Source organism: Bos indicus, chromosome 5, assembly GCF_029378745.1.
Source record: "Bos indicus isolate NIAB-ARS_2022 breed Sahiwal x Tharparkar chromosome 5, NIAB-ARS_B.indTharparkar_mat_pri_1.0, whole genome shotgun sequence".
Classification (NCBI taxonomy): Eukaryota; Metazoa; Chordata; class Mammalia; order Artiodactyla; family Bovidae; genus Bos; species Bos indicus.
This window is the reverse complement of record NC_091764.1, coordinates 115,282,121-115,309,517: the sequence shown is the minus strand read 5'-3', so window position 1 is coordinate 115,309,517 and position 27,397 is coordinate 115,282,121. Positions and strand designations below refer to the sequence as shown.

Below are 27,397 nucleotides of genomic sequence, written 5' to 3'. Positions count from 1 at the left end.
CCCAGGACACAGCTTGCTAGGGTCTGCCGGCTTCCTGCCTTTCGGAAGGGTGTTCCTCCCCTCCCAGGCCTTCTAGGCGGATGAACACTTCTGTTCCCAAGAGTACCCCAAGTTTAAAGGCGTGTCCCACTTCCCCAGCTGCACACGAACTTCTGTTGGGAGGGACACACGTCATCTCTTGTTCCCCTTTATGTGTCGTTATGTGTGTCTGGGACCTTAGATGGTCAGGGGCTGGGGAAAGGAGGGGTGGTTAGATGAATTCACTTTTCTTGTAGTGCTTGATTCCATTAAAAAGGAGTTCTAAAACAGGTAATAGAAAATAATCGATGCTGACAACAACAATATTAACTTGCCTTTAAATGCAGATTTCCTCCCCTTAATAAAAGAAGTCTGGATTTTTATGCACATTTGCCAGTGTGATCATGATGGAATTGGGCTCTGTCTGCACCTGCTCATTCACTCATCCGACAACCACTTCGTGGACGTGCCCTGAAGTCAGGCCTGGCACCAGGAGGGCCGGGCTAGGACTCAAACACAGGCCCTGCCCAGAGGCAGAGGGTCTCAGCATCCAGGACACAGATAATAGATGCTGGGGATCCAAGAGGGAACAAGCGGCAGGCAGTCCAGGCAGGCTTCCTGGAGGAGGCAGCCTTGGAGACTAATCTTAAAGGAGCCCGGCCCACAAGGCAGAGAGAGAGGGTGCTAGTCTCCATCCCCACGTTCCCAGGAGGCACGGGAAGTGTGTTCTTTTGCCCTGGGTTGTCCTGTAGCAGGAGGTTGGCTAACAAGCCGGGAAGAGAGGTGATGCTTCTGATGTCCTGCTCAGCAAACTGCCAGCTCTTCACCCTCAAGTTCCCTTCTCTTGTCCCATCCCATGCCCACCTTGAAGTCTCCCCAACCCAGAAAGGCCTGCAGGGTGGGGATGGAGACTATGGCCCGCGCCAGGGAGGAAGGAAGTCTGACTCTATCGAGGAGGGCCTGCCCTCCCCACACCCTCATATATGAGCTCACACAGGCTTCTGGGGAGACAGCCAGCTGGGGGAACGGGGCGGGGGGGCCACTACAGACCAGGGAACGGAAGCCCAGCAAGCAGGTGACCTGGCCAAGGAAGAAGCTAAATTCCTAGTGGAACCCAGCTACCCAGCCACGACATCCTCAGCACAAAGTAACAGCCGTGGGGAAGTGGCAGACACATCTTAGAAAGGTCTTAACAGTCTTGGATCCCGCAGGCAGGCACTTAGCTGGGAGGAGAGGCGGGAGGCCGAGCAGAGGTCGGCAGTGATACAGAAGAGCCAGCAGCTGCCTGGCTTCCCCGGGTCTCGCTCTGGGCGGGCGGGGTGGCCGCAGGGCTCCTCAACGGAGCAAGCGGGCTGCCTCGGTCACTGTCACTTTGCTGACGGGGAAGATAAAGCCGAGGTCCTACAGGTAGTAGGAAACGGAGCTGGGATCTGGCTTGCCAGTCCCACCAGCTGAGCAGCCAGACAGATACGCATTCGCTGACTTGAGCCCCAGCATAACCTCTGTGTCCCCGTAATCAGCCTCATCAGCAGAAAGGACAGGACCAAGCACACCGGTGACGAGTGCTATCCATAAAAGTCCTCCGAGTGCAAAGACAGAGCGGGGTTGCTGATCAGCAGGCTGTGCGGGGGGTAGGGGGCACGTGGCCGCGGAGCCACAACACAGGGGGCTCTCAGCTGAGGTCCCCAAGCTTTCAGAGCCTGGGGACCCCTTTTCTAACAGAAAACTTAACAGACCACCTCCTCCTCTTTGCATCAGTCACTGTTACTTTTTCAGACAGAACATTCCAGCACGGCTTTCAGCTTTTTGAAGTCCAACAGAACCCGAAAAAAACCGGAAACCAGCAGTATTTACTGAGCAAGATCGCTATTTATTTGATCCCCATCATTATTTCCCCAAGTGAGTTCCAGAGACAAGGATGCTCACAGGTGTGGTGTGAATTTAGGGTCAAGGAAGTGGAGGAAGTGGGTGAAGCAGAGCTAACCAGGAGGTTCTTCTTTCTTCTGCAGGACTTCTCAGAGCCTTGACTGTGCCTGGGGAGGGTGGAGAACTCAGTAATCCACCTCCTCGGGAAGAAAAGGCAAGAGGCACAAGCCCATCACAGCCCGGGGAGGGTGGACGGGGTCTGACCCCCTCTCCGCAACCATCCCCTCCCAGCACCCCCTGGGAAGGGCCGCCTGGCCTGGCTGAGTCACTCTCCGCCTTTTATCATCAAGTCTAAGTAAAATGAGGGCTTCCTTGGTGGCTCAGCTGGTAAAGAATCTGCCTGCAATGCAGGAGACCTGGGTTCAATCCCTGGATTGGGAAGATCCCCTGGAGAAGGGAAAGGCTCCCCACTCCAGTATTCTGGCCTGGAGAATCCCACGGACTGTATAGTCCTACAGTCCATGGGGTCGCAAAGAGTTGGACACGACTGAGTGACTTTCACTATTGTCCCAGAAGAACGGGTTCAGAGAGTAAATTAGGATCCTCCCTGCATTCAGCATCCTTAAACCCCTCCCTCAATGGCTGGTTTTCCCCCCTAGAGTCATCCTAACACACCTATGTGAATGGTCGAGGCAAAAATCGGTCTGTGGACTTCTCTCATGGTCCAGTGAGGCAGTAGTTATTCAAATGCTCCTGGGCCTCTGACCCCAGGACAGCTGTCAACACAAGGGACACGGGTTGGATCCCTGATCTGAGAAGGTCCTCCACGCTGTGGGGCAACCAAACCCGTGCACCACAACTGCTGAGCCTGAGCTCTAGAACCCAGGAGCCACAACCCCTGGCCGTGCCCCACAGCAAGAGAAGCCACCGCAATGAGAAGCCCGCGCTCCGGGACTAGAGAGCAGGCCCTGCTCGCTGTAACTAGAGAAAGCTCGCACGCAGCAACGAAGACCCAGGAGAGCCAAAAATAAATGAATTAATGTTAAAATCGATCTGAGACCTCCTTGAGGGAAGGGGTATCTTGGTCACCTGCAGACCTGGACACCGATGACCTTTTCTTTAAGGACCCTCCAAGCAGAGGCCAGGGAAGACGTGAGTTCTTTATTCCATCAGCGGGGAAGGAGCATGTGCGGGAAGCATCTTGGTGTCTGTGGCCCAGGAGTATTTGAACAACCATCATCTCACTCTGTCCCCCAAAAGGTCCCGGGGAGACAGCCTTCAAGCCTCAAGCTGAGGTTAAGAGCTCCCACCAAACTTCAGACTCCTGTTCCCATTTGCTGTGTGACCTTGGGTGGGTTAGTCAGCCTTTCTGTGCTTCAGTTGCGCTGTAAAATAAAACTGCTATGCAGATTGCATGAGACGAAGCACATTAAGAGACAGGGATAGCTCCTAGGCCCCAACGATCTTGGCACATATCAGCTGTACCGACGTCCCCCATTTCAACTGTGGCGATTGGTGCTAATCAGGGCAGAGCTGGGCTCACCCCCAGACCGCCCCTTCCACTGATGCTGCCTCTGAAGAAAAGGCAGGCCAAATCTCCCATCCAGTGGCGACAAGAGGAGCCAGATACTGGCCCCAAACCGCCAGTTTAAAGAAAAGACAGAATCAAAAGAGAAAGAGAAAATCCATTGTATCATTAAAGAGAAATTCATCACCTTCAAGAGCCCTAAAAATTCTTAATTGCTACTTGTCCCAGACAATGCTCCCAACACCACCCCTCTATCGAGAGCCAAAGACCCACATGGCCCCCTGGAGCTATGAAAACTGCCCAACAGGCTTCATTCCGCACATCAGGCGCCGGTCCATCTGGGCCGAGGGGGCTACAAGAGGCCCCTGTTCCCACCGACCTCACACCACGTCCTCACCACCTTCCCAGGGAAGGTCGAAGAACCAGCCCAGGGTCCATCTGGGATGAATGACCCTCCACCATAAAGCAGAGAAGGAATGAAGGTTGGCCTGGGCATGGCTTCTGCTGAAAATGACGAGAAAGAAAACAGAGAGCAGGACTTCCCTGGGGGGCCCAGGGGCTAAGACTCCATGCTCCCAATGCAGGGGGCCTGGGATCGATCCCTGGTTGGGGAACTAGATCCCACAAGGAAGGTCAAGGATCCCACGTACAGGAACAAAGAGCTGGTGCAGCCAAATAAGTGAATAAAAAATATTTAAAGGAAAAAAAAGAAACAGGGAGGACTCACTGGCGAAGCAGGCGCGATCGGAGGAGGAATGAGACGCGCAGGCGAGAGTGAGGCCAGTGGGGACTCGGCAGGGAGACGGGCGAGACACACACTGTGGTCACGCGGGGGCCCCATCAAGGATGCTGACATGACTTGCAATTCCAGGGAAAGGCCCCTTTCAGGCGACTCTGAGGAAGGCCACAGGGGATCAAGCTGCCGGGAGGATGGGGTCGTTTTCACACGATAGGGCTCTGCTAACCACAAAGTCTTATTTCTATCTCTGCTGCCAACGGCTTCATGGGCAGGCAAACTACTCCCCAGGAAAAAAAAAAAAACCCACAAGAAGAAGGAAGGAAGGGAGTATCCATTCCTGTGTGTGACTTAAGATGTGTTTGGCTCAGCAAAAAGCTCAACAATAGACTTTGGCCTCCAGTACGCCTGCGATCACAGCCTGGCTGCTGGGCATGTGGACAGGAGGGTCCATGAGGGGGCTCAGCCCGGGTGCCTGTCCCAACGCCAAGCAGAACGCAGCACGCAGGCCCACGTGCCCCACGGCGCCTCTCCTGGACTCTGACTGCCTCAGGAGGGCCGGCACTAATGAGAACACTTGTCACCCTGTTTCCACGACAACAGAAATCAAATACCAGAAACAAAGCCGGAGCAGGAGCTGAGGCCGCTCAAACTGGCAGACTGCTTCCTGTGGCATGGGCTTCTCAGGGTGGGGGACCGGGGAAGGTGCTAGTGTTCGGGGGCAGGGCCAGGGTGCAGAAGCAGAACCATGCCCACCTTTGCCCCAGACTCCTCCTTGATTTAACCACGGGACACACTGCCCGGCCTCAAGCCTGGACCGGTCACCTACCAGCTGGGTGACCATGGCAGGTCACCTGTCTGTGCCTGGTTCCCTCATCCATAAAGTGGGACTGACAACAGGGTTGGCAGAATAAATAAATTTATATATTTTCTGGTAAGAAGTGCTACTCACTCTTTTTCATTTATTCTATTAAAAAAAATTTTTTTTTTGGTCGCACAAGATGTGGGATCTTAGTTCCCCAATCAGGGATGGAACCTACATCCCCTACATTGGAAGTGCAGAGTCTCGACCACTGAGCCACCAGGTGAGTCCCGCTGTTCATCGAGTATATGAGGTACATCAAGGCTGTATATTGTCACTCTGCTTATTTAACTTCTATGCAGAGAACATCATGCCAATGCCAGACTGGACAAGTCAAAGCTGGAATCAAGATTGCCGGGAGAAATACCAACAATCTCAGATATGCAGATGATACCACTCTAATGGCAAAAAGTGAAGAGGAACTAAAGAGCCTCTCGATCAGGGTGAAAGAGAAGTGTGAAAAAGATGGCTTAAAACTCAACATTCAAAGAACGAAGATCATGGCATCCAGTTGAATCACCTCATGGCAAACAGGTGAGGAAACAGTGACAGATTTTATTTTCTTGGGCTCCAGAATCACTGCAGACAGTGACTGCAGCCATGAAATTAAAAGACACCTGCTCCTTGGAAGAACAGCTATGACAAACCTAGGCAGCGTATTAAAAAGCAGAGATACCACTTTGCCGACAAAGCTCCATCCAGTCAAAGCTATGGTTTTTCCGTCTAGTCAAAGTAGTCATGTACGGATGTGAGAGTTGGACCGTAAAGAAGGCTGAGCACTGAAGAATTGATGCTTTTAAACCTTAATGTTGGAGAAGACTCTTGAGAGTTCCTTGGACTGCAAGGAGATCAAACCAGTCAGTCTTAAAGGAAATCAACCCTGAATATTCATTGGAAGTACTGATACTGAAGCTGATGCTCCAGTACTTTGGCCACCTGATGGGAAGAGCTGACTCACTGGAAAAGACTCCGATGCTGGGAAAGATTGAAGGCAGGAAGAGAAGGGGGCGAGAGAGGATGAGATGGTTAGATAGTATCACCGACTCAATGGACATGAATTTGAGCAAGCTCCAGCAGTTGGTGATGGACAGGGAAGCCTGGCATGCTGCAGTCCATGGGGTCACAAAGAGTTGGACACAACTGAGCGACTGAACAAGAAAGCAATTCCAGAAGGAAACACATGCTTGCTGTACATGCAGCCTGACTGACCCACCAATTCCCAAGTTTGCTCAAGTGGGGAGTGTGTGAGCCCAACAGGGACACTGGTGCCTGGGGCGGGCCCTCTGCGGGCAGGGGCTTCGGGGCTGTGGGCGATCACGGGACAGGGCTGCCTGGGGGACCCAGCCCAGCCCAGGCTAGGCCAGCAGCAGCACAGGATCCTCCAGACTTGGTGCAAACCAAGGGTCATCCAGAGTCAAGACCTGGGTTCCCAGACAGCCAGGAACCCAAGGCTGATGCAGTTCCACAGCTGGTCGTGGTCTAACGGTTCTACTTGGGGTCCAGATGAAGGAGCCTTTCAGGGATGAATTGCGTTTCCCCCAAAATCCATTTGTTGGAGTCCTAACCCCCAGGACCTCAGAAGATGACTGAATTTGGAGAGAGAGCCTTTAAGGTCATGTGGGTGGGCCCTAAAGCCCTACAACTGGTGGCCTGGGAAGGAGAGGCGACGGAGACACAGGCACACACAGGGCTGACCAAGGGAGGACACAGGGTGGACCCCAGCCCGAAGCCAAGGAGAGAAAGCGGTCCTGCCAGCACAGCCAGCCCCCAGGGCTGCGAGCCGACAGGTGTCCGCTGTTGGAGCTGCCTAGGCGTCCGCTGTTGCGGGTGCCCAAGGGCACACCTCTTCAGCTCGAGTAGGGCCCGGGCCTCCTGTGGGCGCTCAGAAAGGAAGGCCCTGGCCCACCCTGAACAGAAGGGCCACGTCCGAGGGCACCAGAGCCCCACGGAGGCCTGCACCCAGAGGACCTCCAGGTCTGCCAGCTCTGCCACGCAGATGCCCGGAGCCGGTGCTCAGCTCCTGGAGGCAAGGATAACAGAGCATCAGTCATGAAAGGAGAACAGTCCAGGCTGTAACAGCAAACAGCTGTGTGTGTGAAAGATTACAGAAGAGTCAGGAGCCCCACGGTGTCATCTCAAAGGGGCAGGTTTAGACAATTCGAATTGAAGGGCAGCTCACCTTTCACTTGCTCACCGTCTGTGCATCCAGGGCCTCCTGCCTGCCAGGCACTGGGGGTCCCTGACGCTGGGCCAGGCCGGTGAAGCCCGCTCCCCATGTGCCGATTTTGGAATAAAATAGGGGCTACATCCATTCTTTCATCTGACCCTCATCATGCTCCCTAAGGCAGCCGGAAAGAGTTCTCATCACCATCCCCACTTAACGGAGCACAAAACTGAGGCAGGGGTGGTGCTCCGGGCTGCTGGAGTCGGCGCCCCACCCCAGACATGCGCTATGCACCTACTGTGTGCCGGTGTCCCTGAAGCCTGAGCACAGCAGTGACAGCACAAGGGCCTCGGCTTCAAGTGGGAGGAAGCCGATCAACAAGAAAATACGGTGTTTCAGAGGATGCACCGAACGATGGAGACAGGCAAGGAAGCGGGTGGAAGCCACACCTTACTAAGATAACTCACACTAAACCAACCGCAGCTTAACTGTTTGGGTTTTGTTTCTTTAATTAGGGTGTGGTTAATTACAACGTTGTGTTAGTTTCAAAGTAGAAAGAGTGAAAGTCGCTCAGTCGTGTCCGACTCTTTGTGACCCCATGGACTATACAGTCTATGGAATTCTCCAGGCCAGAATCCTGGAGTGGGTAGCCTTTCCTTCTCCAGGGGATCTTCTCAACCCAGGGACAGAACTCAGGTCTCCCACCTTGCAGGCAGATTCCTTACCAGCTGAGCCACCAGGAAAGCCCATGGATAGGTAGCCAATCCCTTCTCCAAGGGATCTTCCTGACCTAGGAATCAAACGAGGGTCTCCTGCATCGCAGGTGGATTCTTTACCAGCTGAGCTACCAGGGAAGGTGTACAGCAGAATGAATCAAGTATACAAATACATATAGCCACTCTTCAGGCTGTTTTCCCACTTTGGTCATTACAGAGCACGGAGTGGTGTGGCCTAGGCTGCACTGTAGGTCCTGATTATTTGCCTATTAGTGTGCCTATGCGTCAATCCTAGTCTCCTGGCTCACCCCCACCCCTTACCCCCTGGAAACCGTAAGTTTATTTGCAACACAGGTTAACTGTTCCTTCCTGCTTACAGGCTGGTTACATCCATTTCAATTGGGGCTTCCCTGGTAGCTCGGCTGGTGGTAAAGAATCCACCTGCAATGCAGGAGACTCTAGTTTAATTCCCGGGTCTGGAAAATCTGCTGCAGAAGGGATAGGTTACCTATTCAGGGGCTTTCCTGGTGGCTCAGATGGTAAAAAATCCGCTTGCAACACGGGAGACCTGGGTTCAGTCCCTGGGTTGGGAAGATCCCCTAGAGAAGGGAAAGGCTACCCACTCCAGTATTCTCCCCTGGAGAATTCCCATGGACAGAGGGGCCTGGTGGGCTACAGTCCATGGGGTGTCAAAGAATAGGACACAACTGAGCGACTAAGCGTGCACACACACACACACACACACACACACACACACACTGATGTTCAATACAGCTGTGTCACCAGATGATATTCACCCAGAAGTCCCACTGGGTGTAACTCAAGGCCACACCCGAAACCCCGAGAATGGACCCCGAAACTCCTGCCTCCACCCACCTTTCTCACCACCGGTTTCTTTCACCTCTGGCTCAGCCCAAGCTGCTCCTGCTCCAAATGTTTACAAGGTCCTTACTGAAGGCGGTTCCTGTGGCCCAGACACTGCAGCCAAAGATGCTCCCGCAACAACCAGCCACGGAATTCTCACGCAAAAAGCCACCTGCCATTTCTGGATGTCCTTTCCACCTTCTCAGAACATAAGCAAGAAGGTCTCCGCACATGACAAGCAGAGAAGGCGTCACAGGGGAACAACACGACCTGGGACAGCATCCCCCTCCCTTGCCACTGTGCTCGGCCACACACCCCAAGGAGTGTGACGAGTGCTATTTAAATCCAAATGACAGCAGCCTGAGCATCTGCTGAATCCTCCTTACCTGTCAAACGAGCGAAGCGAGAGTCTTAGAAGGAAGAGCCCTACAGCATCTCGTTTTCAGCCAACACAAGCGATGCCGAGGGCGGGGTACCCTGGGTTTACGCCCAGCACCTAGATCGTGTGGCGATGGCCGTCTCCCCTCCCCTAAGGACGGGGATGGGACCCGATGTCGGATCACTGAAGGTCCCGAGGCGTCAGTGGGTGGAGTGTGCGTCTGAGAAAATGGCTGTTTGTCTGATGGCTGGAAAAGTATGCAGAATGAAATGATAAAGGCGAAGTTACTCTAAAAACGCTTGTCAGTTTGTGAGCTGTGGGCACCGCGGAAACGCAAGCCTCACAGTCTTTTTCAAAGGAAAACAGAGACACGAATCCTTCTGCTCTTTCTAAACCAAGAACACTTTTCCAGAAGGACCTCGGAGTGGGCAGAGTCAAGACGAAACACAACCCACTGTCTGTGTACAATCTATCCCCACGGCTCTCTCTTCCAAGAAGACAATGGTAATAATAATAATAACCAGGTTTTAGACACAACGTGCAGGGGCCTGTGGGGAGAATTTGTTGTTTGTTGTTCTTGAGTTGCTAAGTCGTGTCTGACTCTGCGACCCCATGGATTCTAGCCCGCCAGGCTCCTCTATCCATGGGATTACCCAGGCAAGCATACTGGAGTGGGTTGCCATTTCCTCCCCTAGGGGATTTTCCCAACCCAGGGATCCAACCCCTGTCCCCTGCTTGGCAGGTGGATTCTTTACCTCTAAGCCACTTGGGAAGCCCAGAATCGGTGGAATAGGGTCCCCCAAAGTTTCGCATCCACCTGGAACCCATGAATGTGACCTTATCTGGAGATGAGGCCTCTGCCAAGGTAATCAAAGTCAGATGGGGCCTACAGGATTGGGGTGGGCCCTACAAGCGGGATTGGTGGTGTCCTCACAAGCAGAAAATCTGAACATACAAAGAGGGAAGAAGGCCACGTGACGACAGAGGCAGAGGATGGAGTGATGTGCCTACGAGCCAAGGACACAGACAACTTCCAGAGCCACCAGGAACTAGGAAAAGGCAAGGAGGGGCCCCCCACCCCAAGGACCCCACCCCCAGGACCCCACGCCCAGGGCCCCAGCTGAACTTGAGACACACAGGAACTACAAAGTGGGCTCCCTGGTTGTGTCCACTGGCTCCTGAGCGTGGCTAAGGCAGGCGCGGCCCCCGGGCAGGCCTGCTCAGAGTGCTGGAAAGCCCAGGCTTCAGGCCCCGGTCACAGACGCCCCCTGCACGCCTCTGTGCCTGGCTCCGGGCTGAGACCCAGCACGAGCCTCTTGATGGCTCTCTGGACGTCCTAAGAGCACGCAGATTATTTTTAGCAGCCATTACTGCTCTCCTGTCACTTCATTAATTTTAGAGCCAAATAACCCCGTTATATATGACTTGACTGGCTTGTAAAATTACCCTTCGTTCCAACAAATATTTATTGAGCATGCCACCGTGTGCTATATTCGGCTTGGTACATTACATTTTTCCAAAAATAATTAACTTAGCTAACGATCACAAATCCCCTAATTAAATTTGCTCTTAAATGTGTTTAATTTTCCCACAAATGGAACGAGGAGATTACAAGTCGACCATTTTTCCCAGGTTGAGACAAGAAGCAAAAAAGGGAGAAGAGAGGACTTCCCTGGTGGTCCGAAGGTTATCACTCGGCGCTTCCGCTGCAGGGGGTGTGGGTTCAATCCCTGGTCGGGGAACTAAGGTTCTGCATGCCTTGTGGAGTGACTGAAAAAAAGGAGAAGCTGCTAGCATCAGGGCCCATCCAATAAGAATTCCGCCACTTGCATTCAGCCCGCCGCCTCTCTGGGTGCCTTAGGTGGTCATCCCCACACCCTGACGCTGCCTTATCACCTGCTTTGGGAAACTGGCGATGGCACAGAGAGATGGAGTAGCTCCCAGGAGGAGAGCCAGGAGCCAGGCATCCATAGCGTCAGAGTCAGCTCCTGCCCCCAGCTGCCCTCCTGCCACGGATCAGAACTGGGCCACAGAAAACTCACATGCAGCTACGTCACCCTCTCCTGAGCTCCAGGGTGACAGTGGTCCCGGCGAGTGATGTGGCACCGGGGGCCAAGGTGGGCGGCCTGGCTGCCTGGCGGGCAGGGCTGGGCAGAGCCGTGGGCGACCTCGAGAGTCACAGGGACGCGCACACGTGGCTCCAGACAAATCAAGTTCAAAGTCAGGCAAAGCCCAAGAATGTGTGTGGCCGCGCCACAGGGACACAAAACCTGCTAAGGGGCACATTCGAGGGGCGGTGGGTCCCATCCGCTGGGAGGGAGAGGCCCCAACAGGGAGGGGTGCAGACAGCATAATCTAAGCCAGGTGGTAGGACGCCGGGGACTTCTCTATTATTCTTTACACTGTACACATGTACACTTTTTTTGCAAGTGCAATACATCTCACAATAATTTTTTTACTTTTAAAAAAACTGTGGTAGGGACTTCCCAGGTGGTCCAGTGGTTAGGACTCGGCACGTCCACTGTAGGGGACATGGGTCCAATCGCTGGTCAGGGAGCTAAGATCCTGAAAACTGCTCAGCACGGTCAAGAAAATAAATAAAAATAAAATCTAAAAAATAAAGCAGGGACTTCCCCAGCGGTCCAGTGGAAGGTGGGGACGACCCCCCTTCTAGTGCAGGAGGCACACGTTCAATTCCCCGGTCAGGGAACTGAGATTCCACATGCCATGGGCAGCAGTCAAAAATTTAAAAACAAAACTTAAAATTGTGGTAAAATATAGGTAACATGACATTTACCGTTTTCAGCATTTTTAGGTGGACAGTTGAGTGGCATCAAGTGTATTTACTCTGTTGTCCGGCCATCGCCACCCACAGAACACTGCCTCTGCCCAGCTCTGTCCCCATTAAACAATAACGTCCCCCTTCCCCTCCCCAGCCTCTGGCAACCACCACTCCACTGTCCGTCACTGTGAACTTGACTCTTCTCAGTGCCTCGTGGAGTGGAATCACGCAATACTTATCCTTTTGTGACTGGCTCGTTTCACTGAACATAGCGTCCTCGAGGTTCATCAGTGGTGTGGCCTGGTGTCAGGGTTTCCTTTTTTAAGGCTGAGTCATATTCCCTTGTATGGATAAGCCACATCTGCTTAATTTCTTCCATCCGTGGACTCACAAGCTATTTTCACTTTGGGGCTGTTGCTAGTCAAGTTTGTGTCATGATCTATTTTTAAACACCAGCTTCCCAAGAAGGAGAGGGTTTGGCGGAAGACACACCAAGTGCTTCCTGGTCCCAGGCCCTGTGTCCACTCACACGGAAAGCACCCGGGGTTGCTGGCCCACAGTGCCCACGGTATGCTCTGATGGCCACTTCAGAGGCTCCAGGAAAAGGCAGAGGTAGCGATGATGCAATACCTTAAATGGTCATCTAAGAACATTCTAGAAAGTAGAACAGGTCATGCAAACGGGGCTTTTTTCATCATTGGTTTAAACCAGGGATTGGCAAAGTGTGGCCAGGGGGCCAAATCCAGCCCACCACCCACTTTTTTCTCTAATGTAGTTCTTTTATTATATATATTTTTAAGTGCATTTATTTTTGGCAGTGCTGGGTCTTTGATGCACAGGCTTTGCACAGGCTTTCTCCAGTTGCGGCAAGTGGGGCTACTCTTCACTGCAGGGCACGGGCTTCTCACTGCGGGGGCCTCTCTTGTTGGGGAGCCTGGGCTCGAGGCACTCGGACTTCAGTGCTGGCAGCGTGTGGGCTCAGCAGTCGTGGCTCACAGGCTTAGCTGCTCTGCGGCATGTGGCATCCTCCCGCATCAGGGATTGAACCCATGTCCCCTGCACTGGCAGGCGGACTCTCATCCAGCGGACCGCCAGGCAGGCCCCTCCACCTGCCTTTACCGGCACACACCCACATCTGTATGTCTACGTGTCATCTACGGCGGCTTTCACACTATCAAGGGCGGGGCTGGGCGGTTTCGATAGAAACCAGAGGGCTCACAAAGTCTCAAGCACTCATTCTTTGGGCCTTTACAGACGAAGCTTGCCGGCTTTTCAATGATTAACAGAAATCATAACACCATCTTTTAATATTGCCATGGAGTGGAGGATCTAGGGCTGGGGTGACAACAGAAATGGGAATTCTTTCCTCAGTTCTTAGAACCAGGGGAGGAGAGTAGGCTGAAGACCTCCCTCCACCCCACGTCTAGCCAGTGGCATCTGAGCAAGTCCAGCGTGGCCTGCCTGTCCCCATCCACACCACCTCTTGGCCAAGGCCTCCAGTTTAACCTGACTTCTCCCTGCGACCTTCAGATTTCACTCACGACCTCAACTGGCTGGAGAACCAGGCAACCGGCAGGTCGGAGGCCAGCTGAGACTGTATGCGTGTCCTAGGGCGGCTGCGACCAACGCCCACAGACTGCGTGGCTGAAAGCAACAGACGTTCATTCACTCACAGTCTAGAGGCCAGAAGTCTGGGGACCAGGGTGCAGGCGGGACGGCACCCCCCACACACACCCAGAGGCCCCAAGAGGACACTTCCTGCCTCCTCCTGGTGTCTGGCTGTGGCCCTCAGTCCTTGGCTTGTGGCCGCATCCCTGGGCCCCCTGCTCTGTCCTCACACAGCCCGCCCACCTCACGTGACAGTGTCTTTCTCCCCCTCCTCTTCTAAGGACCCAGTCACACTGGAGAGAGCCCATCCCACCCCAGCACGACCTCATCTTTACTTACATCTTTCGGGTGAGGGGCAGGGAAGGGGCATGCCACATGTACAGCTTCTAGGATCTTAGTTCCCGGACTAGGGATTGAACCTATATCCTTTGCAGCAACGCCACAGAGTCCTAGCCATTGGACCACCATGGAATTCCCTTTACTTACATCTTAATCACATCCTCAAAGACCCTGTTACCCTAAACGGCCACATTCACAGGTCCTGGGACTAGGATTTGAGCAGCTCTTCAGAGGCCACAATTCCGCCCCATAACAGAGATCTTCACCCTTGTTTCTCTCCAGCCCTTCTTGGTCTGCTGATGACATTCACAGAAGCAAAGCGTTTCTGCCCTGAGCTTCATTTACTAATTACTGACCAGGGGATTTTTGTAGCAACTAACGCCTGCGACCAGTGATTTTTATTTTGGCCAGCTAAAAATCATCTCTGTTACTTCGCTAACACTTTGGGGGTTATTACATTCAACAGTTACACCAACACAGCCGTAAAGTCTTCTAGTTTTCGGGAAACGTTATCTTCAACCCACTCTTCTATAGAAAGAAGCAAAGGCATATTCTCCAGCACCATGAGTTTCATTTTCACTCTCCGTATCAGAATCAATCACTAGGCTTTTGGTCTTTTTCTTGGTTTTAATACTCACATCATCTAAATCAGAACTATATGCTGAAGAACTACCATCTTCTGAGACACTGGGATATAAATCACTTGAGCAATCAGATACAGGTGCTGCATAAAATTCACCGAAAAATTCTTCTTCGATCAAAATTTTGCAATGTGTCATTTTCGAAAATTTTTACCTTTATAACATACACAAGGTCGAAACAAAAACCTAAGGAAGCAAAAATGTGAATGATAACGACAATCATAAGTTGTCTGATGAACCCTTGATCAATTTTAAGCTCTGACAACTTCGCCCAGAGATGTTAACTGTAACATCCTCTAAAAACACATTAAGACATCTCCGGTCAATAATGTGTTAAGTGCAGAGTCAATTATCCACAGACTCCTGCCACTGAGAGGGGAGAGGGGGCACGGGCCTGTCTCCCGTCCCCACTGGGGCCACCCCCACTTGTTATGAGCCCCTGCTCACGGGCTCACTGACCCGGCACAGGTCAAGCCCATGGCCATACGCCCAGGGACAGAGTCACAGGCTATATCCGGCTCCAGCCAGGCCAGCAGAACACAGTCCTCTTTGTCATAATCCCCCTGGTGCCTATAAACAGCCGGAGCGGTGGAGCAGCTCTTCCGGGCCCTCTCTCTCGCTTCAGAAGAATTATGTCTATTTTGCAGCACAGAATTTGCGGCTACAAAGCCCATGTCTTTGATTACACAGCACCTGTCAGAGGAGACCTTTTCCACTCACCGGCAGGAGAACTTTTATGGTTTGAAGTGTCACAGGAGATCTATGCCTCTCCCTTCGTGGCTGTGACTCAGCCCAGATGGAGCCTGGCAGCCGGCTGCTCCAGGGACAGCCACAGGCCGCCGGGGACTCGATCCCGCAGATTAGACAGCTAAAGCCAGCCACCGGGGGCGCGAGCGTGGCACAGGCAGAAATAAATCCCCCCTTCCCTGGTCTCAGCTTCTGGTTTCAGTCTTCTGCCCAATGCACTCCTCCACGAGTACTTAGTGACAAATGTGTGCACACTCAGATGACCCGTGACGCTTCACAAGGTCCTTCCTCACACATTATCAAGTGTGATTCTTAAAGCAATCCTGGAGATTGATGAGGGAGACACTGCCATCCCTTGTTCAGAGAAGGGAACAGGGCTGAGCCCGGCTCAAGGTCACCAAGCTAAGGGGGGACAGATGACCCAGGTCTCACCACCAATCTGCACACGGAGTCTTAAAGGGTGCCGAACATCACTGTAGGGGAGAGGGGGCGGGGTATTTCTCTTTAAATAAATTTAAGAAGTCAGAAAGGACTAAAAACATACCCCAAATCCAGAGAGTAGAATCTATGCCATAGATCAGGAATCGGGCTTCCCAGGTGGCTCAGAGGGTAAAGAATCCACTTGCGATACAGGAGATGTAGGAGACACAGGTTCAATCCCTGGGTCAGAAAGACCCCTTGGAGGAGGGCATGGCAACCCACTTCAGTATTCTTGCCTGGAGGACTTCACAGACAGAAGAACCTGGTGGGCTACAGTCCATAGGATCGAAAAGAGTTGGACATGACTGAAGTGATGGGGCACACACACACACACACATAGACACACACATCAGGAGTCAGTCAACTATGACCCGGGGCCCAATTTTGGTCCCTGGCTGAATTCAGTATATAAGCTTTATTGGAACACAGGCGCATCAGTTGTGTATTTTCTATGGCTGCTTGCTGGCTACAAGGGCAGAGTTGAGTAGCTGCCACAAGACTGAAATATTTGCTGTCTGGCCCTTTACAGTAATGGTTTGCAGACCCCTCTCTAGATGATGGCTGGGAGGCAGAGGAAGAAATTTGGGCAAGTCCAGCCCCAGGCGCACACCCAGGACCTTGCATGCCCATGATAGCAAATCTGCAGCTCTGTGCCAGGCTCGTTCACAGTGGGAGCATCCAGATCCAATCCCCAACAGAGACAAGCAAGGGCTGAGTCAGGAGCCAGCTGCTTGGGCACCAAACTCCACTGGCTCTGTGTTCCGGATGGCTGAGCCTGTGTGCTGGGCGGAAATCGGCTGCCTTTAATAGGAATAAAGCATCAATTTGAGTTTGATTTCCAGCCTGAACCTCCAGGGCTACCGCAGTCCCTAAAGTTCCTTGCAACACGCTCAGAAATCGTGCTCCAAATTGGATCACTCCAACAGTGAGAACAATAAAAGCCGTCGGTGGAGCCACTCCAGCCGTGGGGACGCAGCCTCACAGGGCCTTTTACCGCTGGAGAAATCAAATCAACCTCTGCCTTTGGAGGGTCCCCCTGCTCACATTTTCACCAGGTGGATATTTTTAAGCCGGTTCAAAGTGTGGAACAACATCCAAATTGAATCAGACCGGGCTAACCTGGAGATAATGGATCTTCCATTCTCAGGCAGGGCCGGAAAAGAGGACAAGGCCGGGCAGAAAAGGAGTCCCTTTGACGCCGCTTGCCAATCACAGTCATGGTCGGCGCCCTTCATTACGACACTCGAAAACTCTGAGTTCATGCAGGACCTACACTGAGAAGATGACCCAACCAGAGCCCTGGATCCCTACTCCATCTTGGGGCCTCTGCTTCCTCATCTGCAAATGAGACTCAATCCTCATTTGATGTGCTTTGGAAGGAGGCTCACCTTGGAGCCAGAGAGCTGGACTTGCAGCTGGAGACCTAGGGGCTAGAATCAGATAATCTGAAGAGGAGCCCACCGGCCACCCCAGAGACAGGATGGGACACACAGGATACAGGACAGGATGGGCTGAAGATGCTCAGGTGACCTGACTGGAAGGAGGGGGAGGGGAGGCAGGGCAAGTGATGCAGGCGGGGCAGGGTCTCACTGAAAGTGGGATCCGGCTGCTCTCATCGCTCAAAAGCCAATACAGAGGCAAGGCTGGTGGAAAGGAAAGTTTGCTTTATTTCAGATGTTGGCAACCAGGGGCTTCCCAGGTGGCTCAGGGGTAAAGAATCTGCCTGCCAATGGAGGAGACATTGGAGACTCGGGTTCGATCTCTGGTTTGGGAGGATCCCATGGAGGAGGGCATGGCAACCCACTCCAGTATTCTTGCCTGAAGAATCCCATGGACAGAGGAGCCTGGCGGGCTACAGTCCATGGGGTAGCACAGAGCCGGACACGACTGAGCTTGCACGCTCAGCATGGACAACCAGGGGGGTGGGAGTAGGGATTGAACATCTGTCCGAAGGCAGACTCCCCACGAACAGCCACCTCAATGAGCTAGAGATTTTACTGGCGGAGGGAGGAAGCTCCATGCAGAAATAGCAGTCAGCTCTAACAGTCGTCTTGAAATTGGTCATCAGTGGTCTGACCCGCCTTATCTTGATTGTTTTAAGTGCAGTTAATCTTCTGTACCAGGGTCGGCTCGTTCCCCTTTCCTTGAGGCCAGTTCTCGGAACTGCAGCCACTTACGTCATGGCTAGAGTCCGGTCCTCAGGTAGTTAACTTCGCCACCCGGTGAGGGCTTCAGTGTCTATAAGACAGCTCCCAGGATATGGCTCAGAATATCATCTACAGCCCTTGAGAAGGAACTAAGGGTCCTCGCCCATGCTTAATGACTAAACTCTTATTATTTGCTTTCCTTTGTTTCTGCATTTTCTCACTTCTGTGACTAAACTCATTCTTTGGCGAAAGTTTTTCCACAGACAAAAGTCAGGAAGAGGGCATGGGGGACAGGGACCACAGGGCCTGTTCCGTTTCAGCACCAGCTCTAATCTCTGGGCCGGTCCTCCCAGACCAGCCCCTCTGTCTCTTCTCAGGCTCGTTTATCTAAGCCAAACCTTTCTGCTTGAAACAAGGCAGCCGCATCTCCCTCACCTACCACCTAAAGGATCACGACCAGCGCTTCTCTGGCTCAAAGCTGACTCTCCCTCCATAAGGAAGTAAAGAGGATTTAAGTCTCACCCCATTCAAATGCAAGGCCCTCAGCTGGGTTTCTCTTGGGTTGGGGTGTTTTGTTTCTCTCTGTTGGGTTTCCGGCAATGGTTGCTCTCATCAGTCACTGGGCTGGAAAGGCCCCTGAGTGTCCGTGGGAAGACGGATGACCATGCCCAGGGCCTGCCTCTAAGTTCACACTCCCAAGTTAACAGCCCTGCCTCCCTCCTGTCTCACGGCAGCAAAGCTCCATGGCTTGGCATCTTTGCCAGTCCTCTTCTCTAAAAATAAACACACCTTGAAAGAGGCGGCCCAGGAAGGAGCAGGCTTCCCCACCGTGTGTGACTGGCTTGGCGCTGGTCCTCAACCTGCGTGGACAGTGCTGCTTCTGCCAGCGATGGTCAAGGCCAGAAACTGGCCTCCGAGTGGTCCTCAGTGTGGTTCATGCCTCACCGGTCACAATCCCCGCCCCACTCCGTGATCCAACCAGACACTGTCTTCCCGTCCAGGGGCTGCCCCGAGGAAGCACACAGATGGGGGCAGCTTAAACAATGGAAGTCCTGTCTCACAGTCCTGGAGGCTGGAGGCCCGCCAGCCAGCGTGGTTTCTCCTGAGGGCTCCTTGCTGGGCGTGTGGACGGCAGCCTGCTCCCGCGTCTTCACCGCTTCCCTTTGTGAGTCTGTGTCCTGTGCGTGCTCAGCCGCTTCAGTCGTGTCCAACTCTGCGACCCGGTAGACTCTAGCCTGCCAGGCTCCACCTGTCCATGGGACTCTCCAGGCAAGGATACTGGAGTGGGCTGCCATTTCCTCCTCCAGGGGATCTTCCCCACCCAGGGATCGAAGCTGCTTCCCTTACATCTCCTGCATTAGCAAGCGCGTCCTTTACCACTAGCACCACCACGGAAGCCCTGCGTCCCGAGTTCCCCTAAAATACGGACGCAATTCACATGGGATGAGAGCCCACACTCCACCCTAACTCTGACTTAATTAGCTCTGTCAAAACCCTCCCTCCGAAGCAAGGTCACACCGCGGGACCAGGAGTTAGGACTTTAACACCCGAAGTGGGAAGGATACAACCTTCCCCTCACGACCTTCTTTATCCCTGCCCACCCACCACCCCAACACCCACCTCTCGGCCTTCCCACATGCTATTCTCCGTCTGTCCTCACTTCCTGCTAAATCCAACACATTCCCCAGCTCAGAGCTCAAGTACACCTTTGCAGGAGTGCCTGCCTCCCTGACCCCAGGCCAGGGCTGGGCCAACATATGTGCTAAGGCCCCCTGGTCCCTGGAAAGCATCAGGGTCTGGTCTGTCTGTTCTGGGACCACCTGGGGACTGCACCAGCATTGTATAGGCTCTGTTCCCAAGGCTGCTCCATGAAAGCATGAATGAATGAGTCACTGCCTCACTGCGTTTTCCCTCAAGAAGGCAGCAGAGGAACCTTTGCCGACAAAGGTCCATATAGTCAAAGCTATGGTTTTTCCAGGGGTCATGGACCCATGTGAAAGTTGACAGTAAAGAAGGCTGGGCACCAAAGAATTGATGCTTTTGAACTGTGGTGTCAGAGAAGACGCTTAAGAGTCCCTTGGACTGCAAAGACATCAAACCAAACAATCCTAAAAGAAATCAACCTTGAATATTGATTGCAAGGACTGATGCTGAAGCTGAAGCTCCAGTACTTTGGCCACCTGATGCAAAGAGCCGAGTCGTTGGAAAAGACCCTGATGCCAGGAAAGATTGAGGGCAGGAGGAGAAGGGGGCGACAGAGGACAAGATGGTTGGATGGCATCACCGACTCAATGGGCATGAGTTTGAGCAAACTCCGGGAGACAGTGACAGACAGGGAGCCTGTCGTGCTACAGTCCATGGGTCACAAGGAGTCAGACACAACTGAGCGACTGAACGACAGAGGAACCACAAGTCTGCCCCATCCTCTGGCAGCCACTCTCCCAATGTCATTAAAACCACATCCTGGAGTGACCGGGTGTGGTCTCTGAGCTTCCAGAGTGTGGTCCAGCTGAGGCGTGGGCAGAGCTTCCCCGTGCAGCCCGGGTCCTCTCGCACAAGCCCTGGGGGCCTCTCCGTCCTCGCTCCCCATCTGTGAAATGGGATCATAATATGCCCTGGGGCTGCTGCAAGGACAGAGGAGCAGATAGTGTGCAGGGCTGGGGAGGGTGCTGGCTCAGAGGAGGCATCAAAAACAAGAAGGAAGGCAAACCACAGCTCCCACCAGCCTTCCGTGCAGGCCCTCGCTTATCCTCAAGGCCAGTGGAGACCAGGCTGCCGCTCCCCTGTTGTCGCTATCAGTGAGGGCCCTGAGACTCGGTCAGCAGACTCTGGCACGGAAACCCTGCTGCTCATCAAGGAAGCTTCTAGGGCCCTTTTCATCCTGCCTCAGGTGGTTTCTTGGGGGCACCTCCCTCGATTAGCAACTGTTAGAATCTGCCCTTTGGAACTCAGGGAAGGTCATGGAACCTAGAGTCTTGCCTACAAGAAATGGCGGGGTGGGGGAGGGGGGAGGCGGGGAACGGTGGTGCAAAAAGGCTTCTGTGCCCAGGAGCTGCCCAGGGCCGTGCTCGGTTTCAGCCTCAGCCTCCAAGTCCCCAGCCACGCCTTCTACTCTGTCCTGAACCAGTGGAGGAAATGAGCCTGTGAAAGCACCCTGCAGTCTCACCCAGGATTCTGCAGAACCATCCTTGTCTAGCTCCCACTCTGGCTGACCCTACTGGGATCTTGGGCTCCGAAATCACGGTGGATGAGGACTGCAGCCATGAAATGAAGACACTTGCTCCTTGGAAGAAAAGCTATGACCAACGTAGACAGCATATTAAAAGCAGAGACATCACTTTGTCGACAAAGGTCCCTATAGTCAAAGCTACGGTTTTTCTGGTAGTCATGTACGGGTGTGAGTTGGACCATAAAGAAGGCTGAGCACCAAAGAATTGATGCTTTCAAACTGTGGTGCTGGAGAAGACTCTTGAGAGTCCCTTGGACAGAAAGGAGATCAAACAAGTCAATCTTAAAGGAAATCAACCTTGAATATTCATTGGAAGGACTGATGCTAAAGCTGATACTTTGGCCACCTGATGTGAAGAGTTGACTCACTGGAAAAAAAGACCCTGATGCTGGGAAAGATTGAAGGCAAAAGAAGAAGAGGGCAGCAGAGGATGAGATGGCTGGATGGCATCACTGACTCTATGGACATGAGTTTGAGCAACCAGCAGGAGATGAGGGACAGGGAAGCTAGGCGTGCTGCAGCCCATGGGGTGGCAAAGAGCTGGATATATCTTAACAACCGAACAACAACAATCCCTGGCTAGCACCCAGTCTGGCTGATGCAGTAAGTGCCCCTCTTTTAATCAGGTGCATCCAGGGGCTGCATAAGGAGATAAGGTGTCACCGAGACAGCCTGCCTTGGCTTCATGACTGTCAGCTGCACCATCCTCTGTGCCCCGACCCCAGCCTCTATCAGACTTGCCATATGGCCACTTGAGAGCTGACTTGGTCCACCTCCAGGGCGATGGGCTTATCCCCTCCTGCAGTCAGCCCCCTGGCCGGCCCCCGACCCCCATCGGCCAAGCCCTGCCAGCTGAACGACCTCCCCTGGTTGTCAGGGATACCCATCCACAAAGGCAAGACCCCAGCAAATGGTAAGAACCAGGCAAGCGGGCAAGCGAGGGGGGCCCTGAAGTGCAAGAACCAGTTAACACCTGACACGCGAAACCGTTCCACTTACAACAGCACCAGAGACAGCCCACCAGGGACAAATCTAACCAAGCAGGCAGACCTGCAGGCTGAGAACCACGTATCCCTGCAGAAGGACACAAAGGAAGAAAGACCTAAATAAACAGAAAGACATGCCGTGTTCCTGGATTGGAAGACCTAGTACTGTTAAGATGACAATCCTACCCGATTCTGAAACTCAATGCAATCCCTACCGAAATCCCAACAGCAATTCTTACAGAAATATAACATCCACCCTAAAATTCATATGGACCCTCAAAGGACCCTGAAGAGCCAAAACAATCTTGAAAAAGCAAGAACAAAGTGGAAGAAATTTACTACGAAGCTACAGCTACAGAATACAGTGTGATGCCGGCACACAGCCTTGACACACAGAGCCCAAAACACACCCTCAGCCAACAGTGAACCGGTGTTCATTCAATGGGGAGTAAAGAGTGGGCCTCCCTGCTGACTCAGACGGTAAAGCGTCTGCTTGCAACATGGGAGACCCAGGTTCGAGCCCTAGGTCAAGAAGATCCTCTGAAGAAGGATATGGCCACCCACTCCAGTATTCTTGCCTGGAGAATTCCAAGGACAGAGGAGCCTGGTGGGCTACAGTCCAGGGGGTCTCAAAGAGTCGGACACGACTGAATGACTTTCACTTTCCCTTTTTCAAAAAGTGGACAGTAAGAGCGAAGGGAGAATCAACACCACAAGAGCTCAAGGTCACTCCACTGGTCACCGATCCCACCGTGGTAGCTGGTCTCGAGGGAGCTCAGTGAATGCGCTGAGGAATGACGGTGAGCCTGGAAGGCTCAAAGATTAACGAATCACAATGAACAAACGAGAGATGAGAAGCGGGGCACTGGACAGCAGTGAAACTGAAACTCTTAGTCCTTCATCCTGTCTGACTCTCTGCAACCCCATGGAAAGCAGCCCGCCAGGCTCCTCTGTCCATGGGGATTCTCCAAGCAAGAATACTGGAGGGGGTTGCCATGCCCTCCTCCAGGGGATCTTCCCAACCCAGGGATGGAACCCGCATCTCTTATGTGGGCAGGCAGGCTCCTTAGCAGCCTGGGAAGCCCCACCAGACACCTGTGCCAACAATAAGACCCCTCAGAAGTACTCAGGCCCCTAATACATATGGGCTTATTCCCCCTCCCTGAATCTTTCAGAGCATCATTTTAAAATCATTGTCTTGACCCTAGGGGTCATCAAACCAGTTCTGTAAGCTATGATCGGCACATTTCTCCAATGACATGAAGCAGAATCATATAGGAAAAGTCCATGTGCTTCATGGAGGATCCCATCCTCCCCTCCAGGCTAAGAATACTGGCTCGGAAACAGGCAGGGGTGCTGATCTACAAGGGAGGAAGTGGGACAAGCTCTGATATTCTGCTCTCAGCCACACACTTTTTTTTTTTTTTTTTGACAGCTTGATTGAGATAGAATTCACATTCCATGCAATTCACCCTTTGACAGGGTGCAATTCAATGATTTGGGGTATATTCATAGAATTTTGGAAACATCACTGCAATTAATTGAATAACGTTCCCATCACCCCACAAAGAAACCCTGGGCCCGTTATCGGTCACTCCTGTCTCTCCTGCCCACGGCCCCTGTCAATCACCACTCTAGTTCCTGTCTCTGTGGATTTGCCTCTTCTGGACACGCCATTCGAAAGGAATCGTACAACATGCGGCCTTTTGCATCTGGCTTCTCGCACTGAGCATCAGGATTTCAAGGTTGACCCATAATGCGGCCTGTATCACTACATTGCTCCTTTTTACTGCCAAATAGTATTCCACCGTATGGGGCTTCCCTGGTGGCTCAGCAGTAAAGAACCAGCTTGCGATGCAGGAGATTGGGGTTCGATCCCTGGGTCAGGAAGATCCCCTGGAGGAAGACGTGACAATCCCCTCCAGTGTTCTTGCCTGGGGAATCCCATGGACAGAGGAGCCTGGCAGGCTGCAGTCCATAGGATCAGACACAGCTCAGCGACTACAAAACCATCACCACTTTCCACCATATGGGGAGGGCACAGCATTTGTTTCCATCAGCTACTAATGGACATCCGAGCTGTCTCACTTCGTGGCAATCTCGAACAAGGAGCAAAGGCCTGACACAACCTTTAAACAAACACCAGTCTCTCCAGGGGCAGCACTCACATGCCGCTTCTGATCAAGCCAGCTAAGTGTTTACAGAAAGGATATTCTTTTCTTCCAAGGGATTTTTCTAAACAAGAAAATTAAGAGCAGCCTACAAGCAGGGCTCTCAGAAAGAAAATCTAAATAATAATTGTAGAAATGTGTCCTTGTGACGGGGCCCGAGCAAAAAATAAAACCAAGCCCAGCTGCACACAATAAGATTGAAATGCTGTGTGCGTCTCCAACAAAATTTCAAATCATTAAAATCTCATTATACTAATAATATGTTTTCTGGATCGACTTGACTAAAACACTCTCTTCCCCTAACAAAGTGGAGACGTTCCCAGAAACGGTCGCAGCGCAGGGAGTTTGAGGAGGAAGTGCAATCCCCTGGGACCCCTGGTCTCCCGGCCCATCTCTGCATGTTGTTTGCTGTCTGGACCGGATCGGACGACTGGCAGAAGTTATTGTTCTGGCCAAAGAGTTCACTTAGGTTTTTCCATGAGATGTTATGGAAAAATCTGAATGAACTTTTTGGCCAGCCCAACACAACGACTGCGCTCTAGCTTCTGAGCTCTCCTCCCTTCACTTAGGTTCTTTTTTGAGTATTTATTTTATTTTTTTATTTATTTGGCTGCACCAGGTCTTAGTCTCGGCACGCAGCATCTTTGACCTTCCCTGCGGCACGAGGGATCTTTAATTGCAGCATGTGGAATCTAGTTCCCTGACCGGGGATGGAACCCGGCCCCCCTGTATTAGGAGCAAGGAGTCTCAGCCACTGGACCACCAGGAAGTCCCTTCACTTGTGTTCTTCTCTCAAGTTTTCTTAAATAAATGCAAGCAACCACCCAAATATTAATAGGCCATGATATTTTATTCCTTCTGTTCAGTTACTGCCGCCCGCAGCCTTCACTTTCTGCACCTGTTCTGTATTTGATGGATACAGTGGGGAGTGGCCACAATGGTAATTTTGATGAGACCGATGGTTGACATCTAGGTAGAGCTCATGATGTGCGAGCCTAGGCATTCTCCTAAATTTTCACAATTATAATGTTCAAAGTGTGCAGAAACATATAAAGAAGTTGGCCGTGAACATCTGCACACCACTGCCTGGAGTCTGACATTTTTCTGTAATTATTTCACTGTGTATCCATCGATCCATCGCTCTAACTATCTAGCAATCTATCTGTATTAACAAATTACGACCAAAGCAGTGGCTTAAAACAATATATATTTATTATCTTAGAGTTCTGGGGGGTCAGAACTCCAATTGACTTGGGTACCAATTCCACTTCTGAGCACCAGCTGTGATTCTAACACTGGTTCCAATGTGTATGGGGCTTCTGTCCACATCAAGCAATTCTAAAGCGCTGGCCGGCTGCCTAACAATTCAATTTCACTCTCTCTGTATAAAATACATAACCAATAAGGACCTAAGTTTCGCTGGCTAACCCCCTGGTGTCAGGAGGGCTGTGTTCCCTCTGGAGGGTGTAGGAGAATCTGTTTCTTGGTTTTTCCAGCTTCTACAGGTGCCCATGTTCCCTGGCTCGTAGTCCTGCAACACTCCAACTTTTGTTTCCACTGACACACCTCTTTCCCTTACACAGCCCTCCTGCCTTCCTCCTATAAGGACCGTGTGCCCACTGGGATAATCCAGGATCATCGCCCCACCCAAGCCCCTCAACTCAATCACATCTGCTAAGTCCTTTGACCATGTAAGGTGATGGAGTTAAGACTCTGGGTAACGGGATGTGGACATCTCTGGGGGCATCTCTGTGATCAGCCTGCCACACCATCATAACGTTCATGCATTTCAGACTAAACTCCAGACAGAGATACTCTGCCCCTAAACATACACATCTCTATCTAAAGTGCTGTATTTATTTATAATTCTTTTTTTCGAGTCTAAAGTGCTGTATTTATTTATAATTATTTTTTTCGAGTTGAAATGCACATACATTGAAATTCACATCAAGATAGAGACCATCCCCATCAAGATAGAGGGCATCCTCACAGCAACAGAGGATGCCATCTGCCCCTCCCCAGCCAGGTTCCAGCCCACCCCCGAGGCAACCAGCAGAGATTAGCTGCGTGCATTTAGACCTCCTCCTCCTGAGAAACGGGGCTACGGTGTGCACTCCTTGGGCCTGGCTTCTTCTGCTCGGCACTGCGGTTTGGAGAGTCGTGGCGCTGCACACACTGGTCACGTGTTCCTTCTCACTCCCGGGAACCCTGCCCACCTCTCCATCCTCCTGTTGACGGGCGGCCGAGCTGTCTCTGGGGTTAGGTCACCGTGAATAAAGCTGCTATAAACATTTTCCTACAAGGCTTCATAAGGACACAGGTGTCTGTGTCTCTTGAGTATCTCATATTGGAACTGCTGGGTCACAGGGAGGAGGGAGGTTTAATTTTTCAAGAAACTACCAAACTGATGCCCTAAGTTTCGGCTCCACTGTAAACCCCACCTCCAGTGTGTATGAACCTTCCATCTGCTCCACTTTCTCCCTGAATTGCGGTGAGATTATTTCAGCCATGCTGGCAGGTGTGGAGTGTGTCTCTCTGCTTCTAATTTGTGGTTCGTTTCCCGGGTGACTAACGATGCTGAGCTGAGGTCTTTTCCAGATGCATGTTGGTCATTTGTATATCATCTCAGATGGAACATCTGTTCAAACCTTTATTCTTTTACTGGGTTGTCTTTCTATCATCAGTTGAAGGAGTTCTTTTTATATCCTAGACAGCAGTCCTTTATCAGACATGTGTTTTGGAAATTGTGATAATGGTGATTTGTAGTAAGAAATACATATATCTGATCTTCATCCAAATTCCTGGCCCTAGGTCCTAAACCCTAGGAATTTCCTAAGTGATGAGAGCAATAAAGGCATCTTATGTGAATGGGGCAAGTTGTGCAAAGCCCCTAGGTACTCTAAGGATGGGGGTGGAGGCCAGGGGACCCAACCATGTGGTCAGAGAGTTGGTACTTGCAGGCACTCCACCGAACTTCCGGGGAGGAGAGAAGGGCTAGAGATGGACCTGCTCAGTCTCTAATGGTCAGGGAGTTCATCACCCGTGCCTACGTAATGAAGCCTTTATAAAAGCCCAGAAGGACTGGGTACAGAGAGGCTCCAGGTTGGTGAACAAAGTAGGTACTGGGGGGCACC

The 27,397-nt window shown here is 52.1% G+C and overlaps 1 protein-coding gene across 3 annotated transcripts in view; it reads right to left on the bottom strand.

The window, feature by feature from the left end:
* Positions 1-27,397, bottom strand: part of PARVB (parvin beta) — a 116,567-nt gene that overhangs the window by 74,866 nt on the left and 14,304 nt on the right. The window contains exon 1 of one of the 3 annotated variants that reach the window (XM_070790552.1): positions 4,140-4,275. The exons of the other annotated variants lie outside the window; for them this stretch is intronic. Coding sequence (XP_070646653.1) covers position 4,140 — 1 coding nt within the window. The 5' untranslated portion in view covers positions 4,141-4,275. Of the gene's footprint in view, positions 1-4,139; positions 4,276-27,397 lie in introns of those variants that run through there. 3 annotated transcript variants of the gene reach the window in all.